The following is a 15,039-nucleotide window of genomic DNA, read 5'->3' on the forward strand; positions in this document are numbered from 1 at the left end:
ATTAGCGCTTGTTTTTCACTTTTTTTACATGAAAATTTAACAACTACACAAAAACATAAATCAGTGAAGCTCCCTTTTTCTGCCTAATAACAAATTTTGTTTTCCATACGTGCTTTCCTACAGTTTACTCCATCCCACTGTAATTTGATCCGAAGCAAAATATTGTTTGTGCTTTGTAATAATCCCCGCCAGTCAAGGAATTTCACATTGTGTACAGCACAATTTCCAGTTTGAGTGAAATCGCTGACAACTGAATTGAATTTAATTTTGGGAAAATTGTTATTGTTGCAGGGTTTGCTATTCAATAAAGCCAAATCCAAATCGAAGCTTTCTACCAGCTAAAATCACCGTGCATGGCACATATCAAACTAACATAATAACCGGACCAATTGAGCTATGGTAATTAACAATATGTAATAGGTATACTAAAATTTTTTTTTCAAAAAACAAGAAAATTTTTTAATACTTAATTGTATTGGAAAAAGAAGGTGGGGGATTATTGTATGTGGTGAAGGTAAGAGACCCGTTTCGGGTATTTTATGGTTAAAGATGAAAGGTTACATTTTATCGGCTTAATATGCTGATTGCCAGTGTATCACCGGTTATCACGACAGGAATACAAAAATAAAAGATATTAGTATAAATACAAATAAAAATATTTACATTTCAATATCAGGATGTTTAATTCGCTTATATTAAAAAATCATATAAAAAGTTACTCATACGCAGTGTCATACTTGAGGTGTACCCAAAAGTAGTTACATGTGTATGTATAACCGAAACAAATTGTTAAAACTAACCACTTCGAGAGGCCAATAACGGCATTTAAAGACGATATAACATAATATTTGTTTTTGTTTTTGTTTTGGCATCGCTTCAAGCGAAATGCCGGCCGAAGAGGCTGGAAGCTGTTGCCGCCACAAGCGTATGTGTTTACAATATTAAATATAACCAATAGACATAATTTAATGGTCATAGCCCTCGGCTTTATAGCATAGTAAAACAACAAGTGAGCTTATTCACAGCATTGTAGATAATTGCTTGTGGGCAGCAGACGCCTCTCGGCATACAACAAGTGGCCAAATCAACTGGGTATGGAAGGGCAATTTAGGCATGCAGGAAATCACATTTCACGAACATAAAATAATCACATCAAAAGTAAAATATATTTATTAGAAATTCTATATTATTAGAAACTTTTGAAAGATTTACTTTTATAAACATACAAAAATAATTAATAAAATCGTGACGTGTGCGCCACAAAATTGCTAATAATTTTCAGATTTCTTTGATTTTTGTAAACAATTTCGCCAAAACCTTTTTTCATTATATAATACAAGTGTTCTCGCTCTTGCTGGCATTTATGTTTTACATTTAATTAGCGGCCAAGTTTATGATACTTGATCTGTTGAGAGTCAAGATCTTATTAATTCGAAATTCCATAAATTTCCACTTGTGCAAATTTTGCAAAAATTTCAGAATTTGCGTATTCTAAAATGGAATTTTTGCAAATCTATTTTAAGTGCAAAATTGAAAAATGGCAAACAATTGAAATGGAAACACTTATGTTTGGAATGCTACCATATCATATTAGCCAAAAAAAGAAACATAAAAAGCAAATAATAAAATAAAAGAAATACAAAAAAAAAAATATAAAAAAATAGAAAAAAATATAATAAAAAAAATATAAAAAAAATTATTAAGAAAAAATATAATTGAAATATTTCCAGAATTTTGCTGCATTAAGCATAGAAAACTTGTATGTAAATGAGTTTAAGGCCGCAGAGACCTTGACTGCATAAATGTGAAATTTTATACTTAAGCATACTCAAACAACCCAATAGCATGATACTATGCAAAACAACAGTAAGAAAAAGCAAAACAGGGAAATTAATATAGAAAACTTTCAAACCTTGAAGTATGTTTGCTTTTCTCAAGAAATCTAATAATGTGAATTTGTAAGTATTTCGTGAAAATGCTCCTCTGAAAAAGTAACTGAAGCGCCTAGCCTGAATAATGCAATAAACTGAATGTAGTGGAAGATGTATACATACAATTTGAATTGTAAGAAAATCCTATATTTTTTACGTTATAGACATTTAATCTACATCCGAATAACAGATTAGTCTGACTTATGAGAACACAGTAACCTAGACACTATAGCACAGTCAAATAATAATTTGGTACAAACGAGCTATTCATTAAAGCAATAATGACTTAGGTTTATTTACAGTCTTTCGAAACACCTATTTCTAATTTCTAAACATTTCTAAAAATTTATGTAAATAAGCAAGTTTTGTGTTTGCAAACTAACACGATTTGGGCATAGCGATAAGCTAATTTGTGCGACGCGATTTAAAGCAGTTGAACGAACCGCCAGAGATTTTATCTTGAAAGAATCTTCTACTCTATGCAACATTTTGTAAACACTCTGTACTTATATCGAGCGTTTATATTCCACATAAGTACCATGAGAAGACATACTACTCTGAGAAAAAACTAGTAAGACTTTATTCATAATTTTAAGATCCTTAATTTATTCTTCGAAATGTACATATATCGTCCTCCTCAAATTTATTCTCCTTGGCCCTAATACATTTGGGCCAACGTTTTATCTAATCCTCCTAGATTCTAACGATTCCCGTTTAATGTCTTCAATTGACTCAAAACGGTTTATCCGGAGCGGTAGTTTGAGATTGCTGAATAGCCAGAAGTCACACTGAGCTAATTCAGGCGAATACAATGATTGCAGCACGATATTGGTGGAAAATTTGGCGAAAGCTTACGAAGAATCAATGTAGTATTCGACGGTGCATTATCGTGGTATAAAAAGTAAGAGTTGGCGGCCTACAATTCTAGCATCTTTTTGCGAATAGCTTCGCGTAAACGACGTATAACATTCAAATAGTATTCTATGTTAACAGTAATTCTGAGTGCACCACACCTGGATAATCAAAAAAAAATTGTCGACATAACCTTGATTTTTTTCTTGCTTTGCTTTACAACGATATTCGGCCGATTGATCGTCTGTTTCCAGGTCCTTAGGATGGAACAAAGACTCATCGCTAGTAAACCTTTTATGGCATCCTGGTAGTCGGAAAGCACCATTTCACGGACACTAACGCGATTCATTTATATTTATTTTATTATCAAACTATATATTACTCATTCTGCAGTTTTTCGAAACGTAAAAATCTGTCTGCTACCAATCAGATTTAATCAAATTATCCCATCCCTTGTTTCTTAGTATCAAGGAATTCAGGGAGATACGACTGACGTCAGTAGCAGTTTGGGCAGAAATTAAAATTTACGTAAGACTCATGTTCTTATACTATATGTTGATCACAAAACCAAGTATATGTAGGTTTGGTGGCTACCAGAAATTCGCATTCATGTTCGTCAAAAGTACGAATGCTCCGATATTTCAACCTCATACTTGCAAAATATTATTATTGCTTATTGGATAACGTCCTCTAATAATAGCTACGATTAAGACAAGTTGTGGGTTTCCTAGAGCAAGTACAGCAATTGATCTCCTGCGTTTTACTCCAGGTCAGAATGTCTCCTAAGCTCATACAAAATTTGGTGATAGTAAGGAAAGGTACTCGTATAACAAGGATCCCCGTCGTGGGACAAGGGTGCCACTTCTTACAAGCTCTTTATTCAGGGGTAGATTCGATTATTTATTTGATGAAACGTTATTCCTTGTTATGTAAAAATGTTTGAAGAAGTAACAGAAATATTTTCTTCACTTTACTTTTTCTGGAGTATATTTGACAATAAACCACATTAGTTCCTGATGTCATAAACGAAATTATAGAAATGGCTTTGTTTATAATTACTATGAAAGTTTCACAGTTTTAGAAATTTTTCTTTTCACATTCAGCCGCTTATCATAACAGATTCTTCATTATAAAATCCCAGAGTTCTCAATAGCTCTATATAAGAATTATCTCCAAGCTTTTTAGATAACCTTCGTTCGTCAAAAGGCGCTTAATTACTCTAAAATACTTGAAGATAACTGTTATATAGAGATGCAAGCTGTAATGTGACTTCTAGGTATTCAGAAACTCATAAATATATATTATATGTGACGATGCTTTTGAATATTTTATATAAAAGAAAGATTCCATAGCAATATCATGTAGAAGAAGTGTATGAAAATGCTACAATCAATCAGAGTTCTTGTAACTTCAGGTTTATATATATTAGAAATTGCAGCTAGTACCATAATATTGGAAAGTACACACATGAGGGTGTGATTTTCTGGGAAAATAACTTAACAAAAAACAATGTTATTTTGTTGAAAACGCATAGCAATATTCGCTGAAAATATCTTATAAAACAAGACTATACAATAATGCAAAATATATAATAGAAAAATTGCACATTTATACTAAAAAATCTATGTTACATAGTTGTTATTTTACTTTTGCATCACTGCATGCGGCCTTAGAGCGCAAAGAGACAGAGAGAGAGAACTGTGTAAAAAATATATACGTATTTAAATAATTAGTATAAAATGTTGTCTGCAACTTTTTAATAGCAAATATTGGATTCTTTTGGGTTTGTGCACATTAACTAACACAAGCAATTATCGGATTTTGCTCTTAGTTTTTTAGTGAAGTAATGAGAAAGTATTAGCAACAAACTTTATTTTATATGTATATGTGTGTATTTTACTAATTGAAGTTTTTTTATGCTTTCATGCTGTTTTTGCGTCATACAGGACATCGCTTTTCATCGTCACCAGTTTGGTGTATGCCATCATTTTGATTGTTGTCTGCATTGCCTATGTGATTAGCGATGTGACAACCCACCGTCTGCCCGTGCTCTACTATGAAACATTCTTTACGTACTTGTATGGCGTCAGCATACTCTTCCTATTGTATGTATTTTGCTTCCTGCTGCAGGGTAAGTTCAACACAAAAATAAAATATATATTTTAAAACTGCTAATGAGTTGCTATTAAGTTGTAAAAGAGGCGACGGAGAATTTTTTATTTCTATGGAATCAATAAAAATATAGTTAAATAAAATTTATGTCAAGAAAATATTTAGAAAATCCATGAACTATTAATAAAATGAAATGGGATATTATATCTAGTTTTTAGTTCCAATTATGCCGATTTAAAATTCCAATATATGCAGTAATTTACTTACAACCTTTTACTAATCACACTATTTTACATTTCTACATCTTCTACATTTAGAGAGTTCCTGCTGTAATGGCGGCAGTAAACCGAAACCACCACCAAAGGAGAAAAAATCCAAGAAGAAAGTACCAGATCCAGCCGATTCGAAGGATGCGAAGGGTTCCAAGGATTCTGGCAAAAGCGGCAAACCGAGTCCATACCAGGTGCGTACCGTTATACGCGCTCTCAATTAGTACTAAATGATGTTTCGCTCTAAAAATTCAATTTGTATTGCCCTTGCACACACACACACACCTACACAATTCAACAACCTTCAGACACAGAGACTCTTTCAATGCGTTGAAAAGTTCCCACACAAGCACACCCTAAGTAGTTGGATATAGTTGAATATGTACATATGTACACAGAGGTACTGAATACATTTGTTAGTCAAGTACAGTTGAGACTGAAGCATTTATGAATTTCAAAATTCTTTTGAGGGTTCTGTAGGTAATTGTGTGCTAATTGGCTGTAATTACTTTAACTATACTTCATTACTAAATCCATTAGTGCTGATTTTGTGTGTGCTTTAATTTCGTTATTATTTGGAGGTTAGGGGTGAACTTTGTGAAATTTCAATGTTATTTATGTTTTATTAATGTTATTTCAATGCTAATATATAGTATTTGTGTTTCATAGTATTTTAAAGGGATTTTTTGTAGAAAATATTATAATAAAACTCATAAAAATAAAATAAATAAAAAATAATTAAAAACTATTATCTTTTCTTCTTATAACTTAAAAAATTATAAATTAAATTTAAAATTAATTAAAATTTTTTAAGAAATTTATTAAATAATATTGAAATTAAAAAAACAAAAATAAACAACATTTTCTTAAAACAAATTTTTTTAAATAAATGAAAAAATATAAAAATAAACATTTTTTAAACTAATAAAATAAATTAAAAAAATAAAAAATAACAAATAAATGAAATATTTTTCGAAAAAATATTTATTTTTTTATTTTTTTTAATTTTTAATATTAAAATAATTAATTTTTTGTAAGAAATTATAATAATCAAAATATAAAATAATTATTTTTTGTAAGAAATTAATTAAATTATATTGAAACATACAGTAAAAACAATATTTTTCCCAAAAATTTTAAAATAAATAAAATAAAATAAAAAATGATTTTTTTTTTTTTTAACAAAAACTAGAAAATAAAACATATTTGATTTTAAGAAATTAGTTTAATTAAATTGAAACTTAAAAACAAAAACAATATTTCCTATGGAAAACAATTTTAAAAAATAAATAAAAAATTGAAAACTATTTTTGCTTAAATTAATTGCTTAGAAATTTTTGTTTTTGTAGGAAAATAATTTTACTGGGTGTTGAAATTTTTTTTTTCTTTATTTAAATGTTTTATCTTAGTTAAAAACTTACCAAAAATTATATTGAAAGCAAAACAATAAAAATTATTTTTCCAAAAAATAAAAAAAAATAAATAAAATAAAAAATAATAAGTAAATATATTTTGAAAACAAAAAAAATTAAAAATATATTAACAAAAAACTAATTATTTTTTTTTAAGAAGTTTCAATATAATAACTTACAAAAAATTAAAAATAATTCACCAAAAAATGATTTAAACAAAAAATAATAATTTTTTTTGAAAAAAATAATTATAAAAAAAAAACATTCATATTTTTTTGTAAAAATAAATAAAAAATAAAACATTAATATTTTTTTTAAGAAAACACGTTTATTTGAAAATTTGTTTAAAAAAATTTTTATTTATTTTGTTAATTTTTTATTTAGTTAGAAGCTTGCAAAAAAAGTAAAAGAAATTACAGAAAAAAAAAACAATTTTTTTTTAATTTTTTATAATTAAAATATTTTTCAATATAATTTAATTAATTTTTAGCAAAAAAATAAAATTAAAACTAAATATTCCACATTATATATTAAAATAAATATTTTTAAAATTTTCTTAAACTAGCCAAAGAAGCTTCCTTAACTTTATTTTAATAATATTGTAATAATTGTTATATTTTCTAATTCCAAAACTTAACTTTTCTGTTAATTTGTAAATATAAAAAGTAAATGTTAATTTTAATCCTTGTTTTTCATTTTACCACTACCAACACCTTTCATCATCATCATCCACCACATAAAAAAAAAATCATATATGCAACTGCCGCCTGCCAACGCCAACACAAACCCGAAAAATTAAACAAATCCAAACCCGAACAAAAAACAAAAAAAAAATTTATCTACAAAAATCTGGCAACCACTTACCAAAACACACGCCAACGATTACTGTAAATGAAAATCCTCAAAAATTGTGTGTGCAAAAAATATTAATGAAAACAATAACTGGCCTAATGTGTATTATTTATACTCGGTATATACTCAAAAAACAAAACAAAAAAACAAAAACAAATTGGGTCGGAAATGCTTTACGAACGGCCAAAATGAATAACAATAATCTACAACACAAATAAAAAAACGCAAAAAAATTCAAATATTTGCCTTACGTTCCAATGCGCTGAATGACTGACTATGCAATTCCCTATTCCTGCTGTATAATTATCGCCTAATCCTGCCGCTACAACAACAACGCGCTCGCTGCTTATATATATACACACACACCTCTCTGTGACTCTGCCGCCTACAAATAATCTGCCTAAAATGATGTACAAACAAATCTAAAATTCGCTACTTGCACACACGCCTACACGCGCGCACTTACAAACCCACACACATACACACGCACGCATCCTGCCAACAAAAAACAAAAAAAATTGCGCATTTTATATTTCATAATCCGTTCCGTCGGCAGGAGCGCTATCCGGTTAAGAAACGTGATCTGGTGCGCCAGTCCTTGTCGCTACAGGTATGCTTAACAACAACAACACAACAACAATAAAAACATACAAATTACAAAACACCAGCATAACTAACTGAATAACAACAACAGCAAATAACAATAAGTAATATCCGCAGCGATATTTTTCTATACTTAATAACATAACATACTCATGCATATACATATGTGAGAACACCTGCCCACACATACATATAGGAAATAATGGCACTTGTTTTAAATAACTCTTGAAATATTAATTCTCTGTGTGGAATGGCAACAAAGCGCTTTCTCTGTTTCGACATCTTAATGGCTTTTATACTCTTTTTCGCTGTCATCTCACATTTTCCATAATTTTTGTGTTTCCTCCACGCTTTCTCTCCTTTCTCTTCTTTTCTTTATATTTCTCTATATCTCTCTATCACTCTTTCCTTGTTTGTTTACCAAGATTACTATTTCGTCGAAGTTTTCCAGTTTTCCTTGAAATGTATTTAGTTTATTTAAAGCTCTACAAGATATTGATTCCAAAACCTTGCAACCGATTCTCATATTTTTCAAATAAACCAATGTAACCCATCTCAAATTTACTTAGTAGCCTGAGTTTGAGTTCTTTAGTCGAACTTTATAAGTTTCCAAAGCCATTGAAGTTCTTACAGTTTTTCGAAATCCAAATATCATTGCATGTCTGAATGTTTTATTGTCAAAAACACCTGTCGAAACTTCAAAAATAAGAATAAAATGTTTCGTAAGATAATGAACTACCATGTGTAAAAGTCCTAATTTGTTCCCAGTTTTATGTAGGCGTACTCGTTTTAAATCGAATGTGATGAAATATTTTGTAAAAAGAAAACACAAACCTAACTTCCAATCTACAAACCCTGTACATCCTTGCATACCAAATATTTTCATATACATACTTATGTACCAGATATACCATTCTCTATTCCCGACTACAATACCCAATAAATCTGAAGAAACAATTTGCGACTAATGTACAGAGAGGTCTGTGGGGTATTTCAGTTGTTCTGATTACGAATTTCAGTTCAAAAATGTTCCATTACGTCCAGCTATTGGTGGTACGACCCATACACCCCTTCGCTAGAACACAAAACATCCTACATATAAGGAAATTGTAACCATCATTTTAGTTTTGGCAACAAAAATCTAGCAAAAAACAGTCTCTAACATCAAAGTCCCAAAATGACTGTGAACTGGTTTTATCATTTCGTGAAAGGCTTGTGTCGTTAGAATCCAAATATTTTGTAGTTAGATTTAACCTTTAAAATAGAATGTAAGGTTATATATGTTACTACCAGCAAAGTCACTTCGGTGAGTGTTAACTGGAACTAATCGTTCATCTGCACAAACCATGGGAACAGCCATAAAATGAAATTGATTGGAATAATAGACACTGTAGTGATATAAGAAGAATGTATAGGACAAATATAATTTATATTTTGGTATACGAACGACCCTATGCCAGATTAAAATCGACTAGTTCAACGTGTCCCAAATCAAAGAAAATTATTACAAATTTGAATGAACTGAGCTATAATTCTTTCCACATTTGAATTGGCTCTCAGTGACTTTTTTTCCGTTCTTATTCATAAAAAAATGGGCGTTCAAAACAAATTTGTTTGGTTGGTTGTTAGAAAAAGAAGGCGTGAGAGCGTCGCATTTAGGACATTATTATGTCCCTTTTGCCATCGGGTGGTATCCAAATTTAGTCTTATCCAGCAACTCAGTGGATTTAATAAATACCCTGATAATTTTTTCAACCCAACTGTTTTATGTCTCTTAAGTGTGAACATTGGAAACCGAGGAAGGCTGAACATTAGCGCAGGTTGTATCCTCTTTTCCAATAAACAACCCTTGAAGGAGCCAAATGGTTTAGTGCAGCTTAGGGCGGAATTATGTTTTCAGCTGCTCTCGAGAGCGACAGCACTTCTACATTTTTATATCCTTCTATTCCTATAAGTCTGGGTATATAGAGATTATGACGAGAAAAATGAACGAATGAAAAATCAGTTCTTGCTGTTCGGTGCACCTCCTCTTACAAGTTTTCTATCGAAACTAGTAACGTAGACTATTTTATTTTCGCTAATATCTTTTCTAGGACGTGTGTTTCAGGAAAATGTAAAGGCATTATGAAGCTTTACAAAAAGTGGCTTCCAAGGTTCTATACTTGAGATTTTATACCAGAAAAAAACCCTTTTCAGTTAACTATTTTAAAATGCCAAATTTGATTTTATGATTACTACTAGGAGTAACCTGATTGCTTATAAAGTTTGAAAATTTGAAATTTTCGAGTAGTCTAGCTTTCAAAAACTCATTTCGAAATCACTTCTAACAAAATAGTAAAATATGAATTTATTTTGGATTCAAAAGAGTAAATAATGTAACACCTAACTATTTCTCAATATTTTACTGATTAAACTGCTTACGCAATACCGCCCAAACAACAAAAATTCCTTACTCGAGTCAGTCTTAAGTATTATGTCATTAGAAAGTTTTGATACAGCGTTTTCATATCGAAAAACTTTTGGAATATCATAGAATCATATGTCAAACAATAAAGTACTCAGAAGAAACTTACTCCATCATAAGTTTTGCTCTTCCGCATTGTAAGTAAGTTAGTTCTACTCCACGCAAAGATATGTTACTACCCCTTTCAAGCATGATGTACCCCCACATATGTATATGTACATGCAATTATTATATCATTTCTTAACATAACGAGACAAAAATAAGCTCCAAGTCTGCTGTCACAATCACATTTTGCGGCAAAATGCTTGTGTGTCTACTTATGCTTGCGGCCAAGTTGCCAAGAAAAGCCGCGAAAATTTTGAAATTTATCACATTTATTGCAAAATGGACAAAGTTGAGACTGTTCGCTGTAAGTGACGAGCTGTTGTTTGGCGAGTAGCGGGCGCTAGTGGTGGCGTTGTCAAGTACAGCGTGCTCTCAAGCAGCCACCCAAGCAGGCAGTGCGCCAGTTAAGTCAGACATGCATTTAGCTAAGTAAGACAGTCAGTTAGTTAGCTACTCAACCACAGTCGTTGTCAGACTCGTTGTCAGACTCAGTTACAGTTCAAGACAAAAGTATGCCTCACTCTCTTCATACCAGTAAAAATATATGCTCGTTCGATTCGCTTACACCAACACACCACAGTGTTTGCGTAAGTTTGCTCAACTTTGATTTGGCTCACTTCGTCATTTGCCATATTTGTATATCTCGACATCCGTCCGTCCATTTGCCAGCCAACTCTAATGACGTTGGCTCCAACGCGTTGTCTATGAATGTCTCATTGTTGCGTCCATTTATGGGCCACACTGCATTTAGTATTAATTACCAGGCAGCATCGAATTGCCGTAATGCTTGTGGGTTAACACATCGGTGTTGTGCTGTGACTGTTGCGGCAAACAAGTGCAAACTCGCCAAGACAAATTGCAACAGATTGTGTTAATGAAAATGAATCAAAAATAAATGAGGGCTTAGGAGAAAAAGTGATTGTGCAGTGGCGGTTGTATTGTCGTCACTTTATAGGTGTCATTCTGTAAGAGTTATGGAGTTGAAAAGTGAGATTAATATTTGTCGTTAATTGCACTAAATATCTATATTTGGACGTCTTTTAAGAAAAATATTAGCTCCTTTATCTTGTGAGCTGAGTTCGTCAAAACTATCAATGGGTCATAACTAGGAGGAAGAAAACATATTGAGTCATAAGTAATGCAAAATTCCCACGCTTGTCTCATCGTCTCATTACTTGTTCTATTATTTCATAGATTATGCCCTATAATCTGTATTTTCATAAGTGACAGTCCCTTACTTCTCGCTCTGCTCTTGATGTGCTGCTATGCATCAGTTGATCTTATAAAGAAGACTATAGTCAACGTAACTTGGCAACAAGTTCACCTTTAGTGAGGGATAAGATTTCTTGTCCAATAAGAGTTGCTGAACTCGAACTTAAAGATTTCCTTTTTGGAGTTCTACCTTAATTACTTTGAGCTTAAATAACACTTCATTAGTGTGAGATCTTTCAGATGAATATATATAGCATCCAACTCATATTTCCGACCTTTTAAAATCCCATTTCCACGACATTCGGGTCTAAGTGACCGGAATAGAGTCGTATTTTAATCCGGAGAAGGACTGACAGCCACGGACCATTGCTCGAAATTACTTCAAGAATGTTTTCTGCGACTGTAACAAAAAATTAACAACCCTTTGAAACGCTTCATTCAGATTGAGACCGTCAACAGTTCGGCTGGACCATCATAGGTCTGATTTGACTTCCGAATCGTCTTAGCTTTGAACTTTGGTATGATTAGGTTGTAACACTGATTTACGCACCAAAGTTTGTGCCGGATCTTAATTAAACATGTTTGCATGTTGATGTTTGTGATACAGAAACTTCTTCAAATGAATTATTAGAACTTTATGGATCGAAAAAGCCTTTGCGCTTGCCAAAAATTTGTTAAGGCGGCTGATGTTAACCCCACTAACTAAACCAAGTTCGTCGAAACTTTGTCTACTGAGATGTTTGAACTTCCGTTTGGCAAAAGCTGCACAGTGGAGAAGAAAGTGTTTAGATGATTCCAACTCGCATTCTTCCATACAGTTTTACCAGTTTGCACCCGAGATGATATGTAGTCTCACGACACCTGAGCTTATTGGACAGACCAGTTAAAATGCCGTCGAGATAAATCTTGCTAAGAGCAAGTAGTTCAGAGAACCTCTTGGTTCCACTATGAATTAGGATTTCGTAGTCGCAGAAGTTTTGGTTTTTGACCAGCACTCTTTAAGATCACAAGAGGTTTATGGATCTAACGCTAAAGCACAAGACGTAAGCAGAGTACCATCTACTTATCATTCTGATCATATTAGGGTAAGACTAACCTCTCTAGCAAGCTCATCAGCTTTGAAAGATCTCTGCTATTCTGTTGTGCCGTGATACCCATACAGGTTAATAAAACAAAATAGATTGATGCTATTGATAAAGAAGTCAAACACTACTTCACACGTCTTGAGCACACTGTCAGCGCTCCTCTCTAAAGGAAGCTCACTTCAAAGTAAATACTTTGATGGTAGCTATCTCTGATCCGCTTCTTTTCAACATTGCAGTTCTCAGGTAGCCTGAACTCAGCTCTTCAATCATATAGGTTCTTCAGTAGACAGAATGGTAGCAGACAATCTTTAGTATAATAATTAACTTACAAGTAACCCTATTTGACTATTTGCAGTTAGGCGAAACATGAAGTGCAATTCAAAAAAGTTAAGGTTGAAATAAATGGTTCAACCTAAGTTCTTTTGAAAAAAATTTAGGAGAGGAAATATTTTTTTAGATTTTTTTGTAAAAGCGGAAAATTTAAAATAATAAATAAATCTTCAGTCTACCTAAAGAACAAATTACATTTGTCTTAAGCGCAAATTTTAATCTATAGATTAGAATAGCCTATTTTTCACAGACTAGTATTACTTAGTATAATAATTATTGGCAAATCTCCTTAGAAAGCCCAGACTTTTCTGTTTTATTTTTCTACTACCATTGAAAGCTCTATAGACCTTTAGCCACAGAAAATGCGTAAACAATCAGGAAGCATGTCAAATATTTTTTGGATTTATCGATATTCATACAAATTGAAGAGAGAGTTATTATTAAAATCGTTTAACGAAAATTCAAGTTCTCATGTTAGTAATTTTACTAAGATATACATGACAGAAACCTCAGTGCATTGGGTTCGTACAAAAAAATTTTCGAAAAGTCAGGTCTTTGTTTTTTCACATAGTATGTATGAATCGCTATAACTTTCATGTACATATGTACATATAAAGTGTTGTATGTAATTGTATGTTGAAATGAATTGGTAATAAGTATGAAAACCTAACACTCAAAACTTGATAACACTAAATTAACCACATAACACACTATCCAGCGCACTGCTAGTAAATATTTTAACCCGTCATTGCATTAGATGTATATATGTACATATGTAGATATTATTAACAACTCCAACAAACCAATCGAGTAAATAGCATACTAACATTTGTAACTATTTTGACTATTATTGCATTCTGAATTTAATCTGTTAGACTAAAAGAAATAATAAATTCAACAATTGATTACTCACAGGATTCACAAGCTGAAGCCGAGGTCGCTGTCACCACAAAGAATGTACGCAAACGCAAGACAACACACAGTGATCCCACACACGGCAGCTTCTTCTTGCGTGTGGGCGCGATTGGTAAGTGGAAGTGTTATAACTGTTTATACGGAGACACAAAACTAGAAAATAAAGTTATAAAGAAATAATTAGTTATAGCAGAAAGTGATGAAATACTAAAATTTATAACAAAAATATACATACTTATTAAATTATAAATAAACGTTAAAACTAAGTTTAAGTTAAGAAAACTGAAGTAGAAATTCCGCACATATAAAGTCAATTATTATTTGTAATTTGTGAAAATAATTTTTCGCCAAAAATTTCGCTTAATAACTTAATATTTTGCATATTTCCCTCTTTTTTATATTAGCCTTTGGTTTGGGCGGCATGATCTACATTGGACTGGAGTTTGGCTCTTTCTTCGAGATTCCTTTCGATTCACCGTGTCATCACATTTTGATTGGCGTAAATCCCTTGTTGCAGATGATATTCACCTTTATGCAGATGTACTTCATATTCATGAATGCCAGAGTGAGTAAAATAGTAATATTATGATACGACAATTTTTAAAAAAGGTGCTTGAAGCTAAGGTTATTACAGAGAGGAACTTTAGGCATGTACCTACTTTTGCAAAAACAAAAAAAAAAAACACTAACGATTTGAAGATTTGTTAATATACTGAAATATGATTTTTAAGGATATGTAAGGAAAGATAATGGGCCAACGTTCCCATAATCTCTTTAGAATTGCATTGTTTCTTTTGTGAGGATACTGGGAGAATACTTCTAGTATTGAAAAGAAAATATGATTTTAAAGACATTGGTATAGGCTCAGCAAGGATAAAGAAACAGGTTAATTATGAC

The 15,039-nt window shown here is 31.7% G+C and overlaps 1 protein-coding gene and 1 long non-coding RNA gene across 16 annotated transcripts in view; one reads left to right on the forward strand and one right to left on the reverse strand.

Annotated features, from left to right (window-relative positions):
* Window positions 1-15,039, forward strand: part of LOC105234191 (proton channel OtopLc) — a 121,647-nt gene that overhangs the window by 98,890 nt on the left and 7,718 nt on the right. For 6 of the 15 annotated variants that reach the window (XM_049456528.1, XM_049456532.1, XM_049456530.1 and 3 more), the window contains 6 exons: window positions 292-399; window positions 4,730-4,914; window positions 5,213-5,358; window positions 7,985-8,038; window positions 14,143-14,254; window positions 14,547-14,707. In XM_049456528.1, coding sequence (XP_049312485.1) covers window positions 292-399; window positions 4,730-4,914; window positions 5,213-5,358; window positions 7,985-8,038; window positions 14,143-14,254; window positions 14,547-14,707 — 766 coding nt within the window. The remainder of the gene's footprint in view (window positions 1-291; window positions 400-4,729; window positions 4,915-5,212; window positions 5,359-7,984; window positions 8,039-14,142; window positions 14,255-14,546; window positions 14,708-15,039) is intronic. The other 9 variants (XM_049456534.1, XM_049456535.1, XM_049456536.1 and 6 more) reach the window with 3 other exon arrangements.
* The window catches only part of LOC125778478 (uncharacterized), a 105,529-nt gene continuing 104,630 nt past the window's right edge, over window positions 14,141-15,039 (reverse strand). Inside the window, exon 3 of the long non-coding RNA XR_007422743.1 lies at window positions 14,141-14,295. This is a non-coding gene — a long non-coding RNA (uncharacterized LOC125778478). The remainder of the gene's footprint in view (window positions 14,296-15,039) is intronic.

Source organism: Bactrocera dorsalis, chromosome 4 (genome assembly GCF_023373825.1).
Source record: "Bactrocera dorsalis isolate Fly_Bdor chromosome 4, ASM2337382v1, whole genome shotgun sequence".
NCBI lineage: Eukaryota > Metazoa > Arthropoda > Insecta > Diptera > Tephritidae > Bactrocera > Bactrocera dorsalis.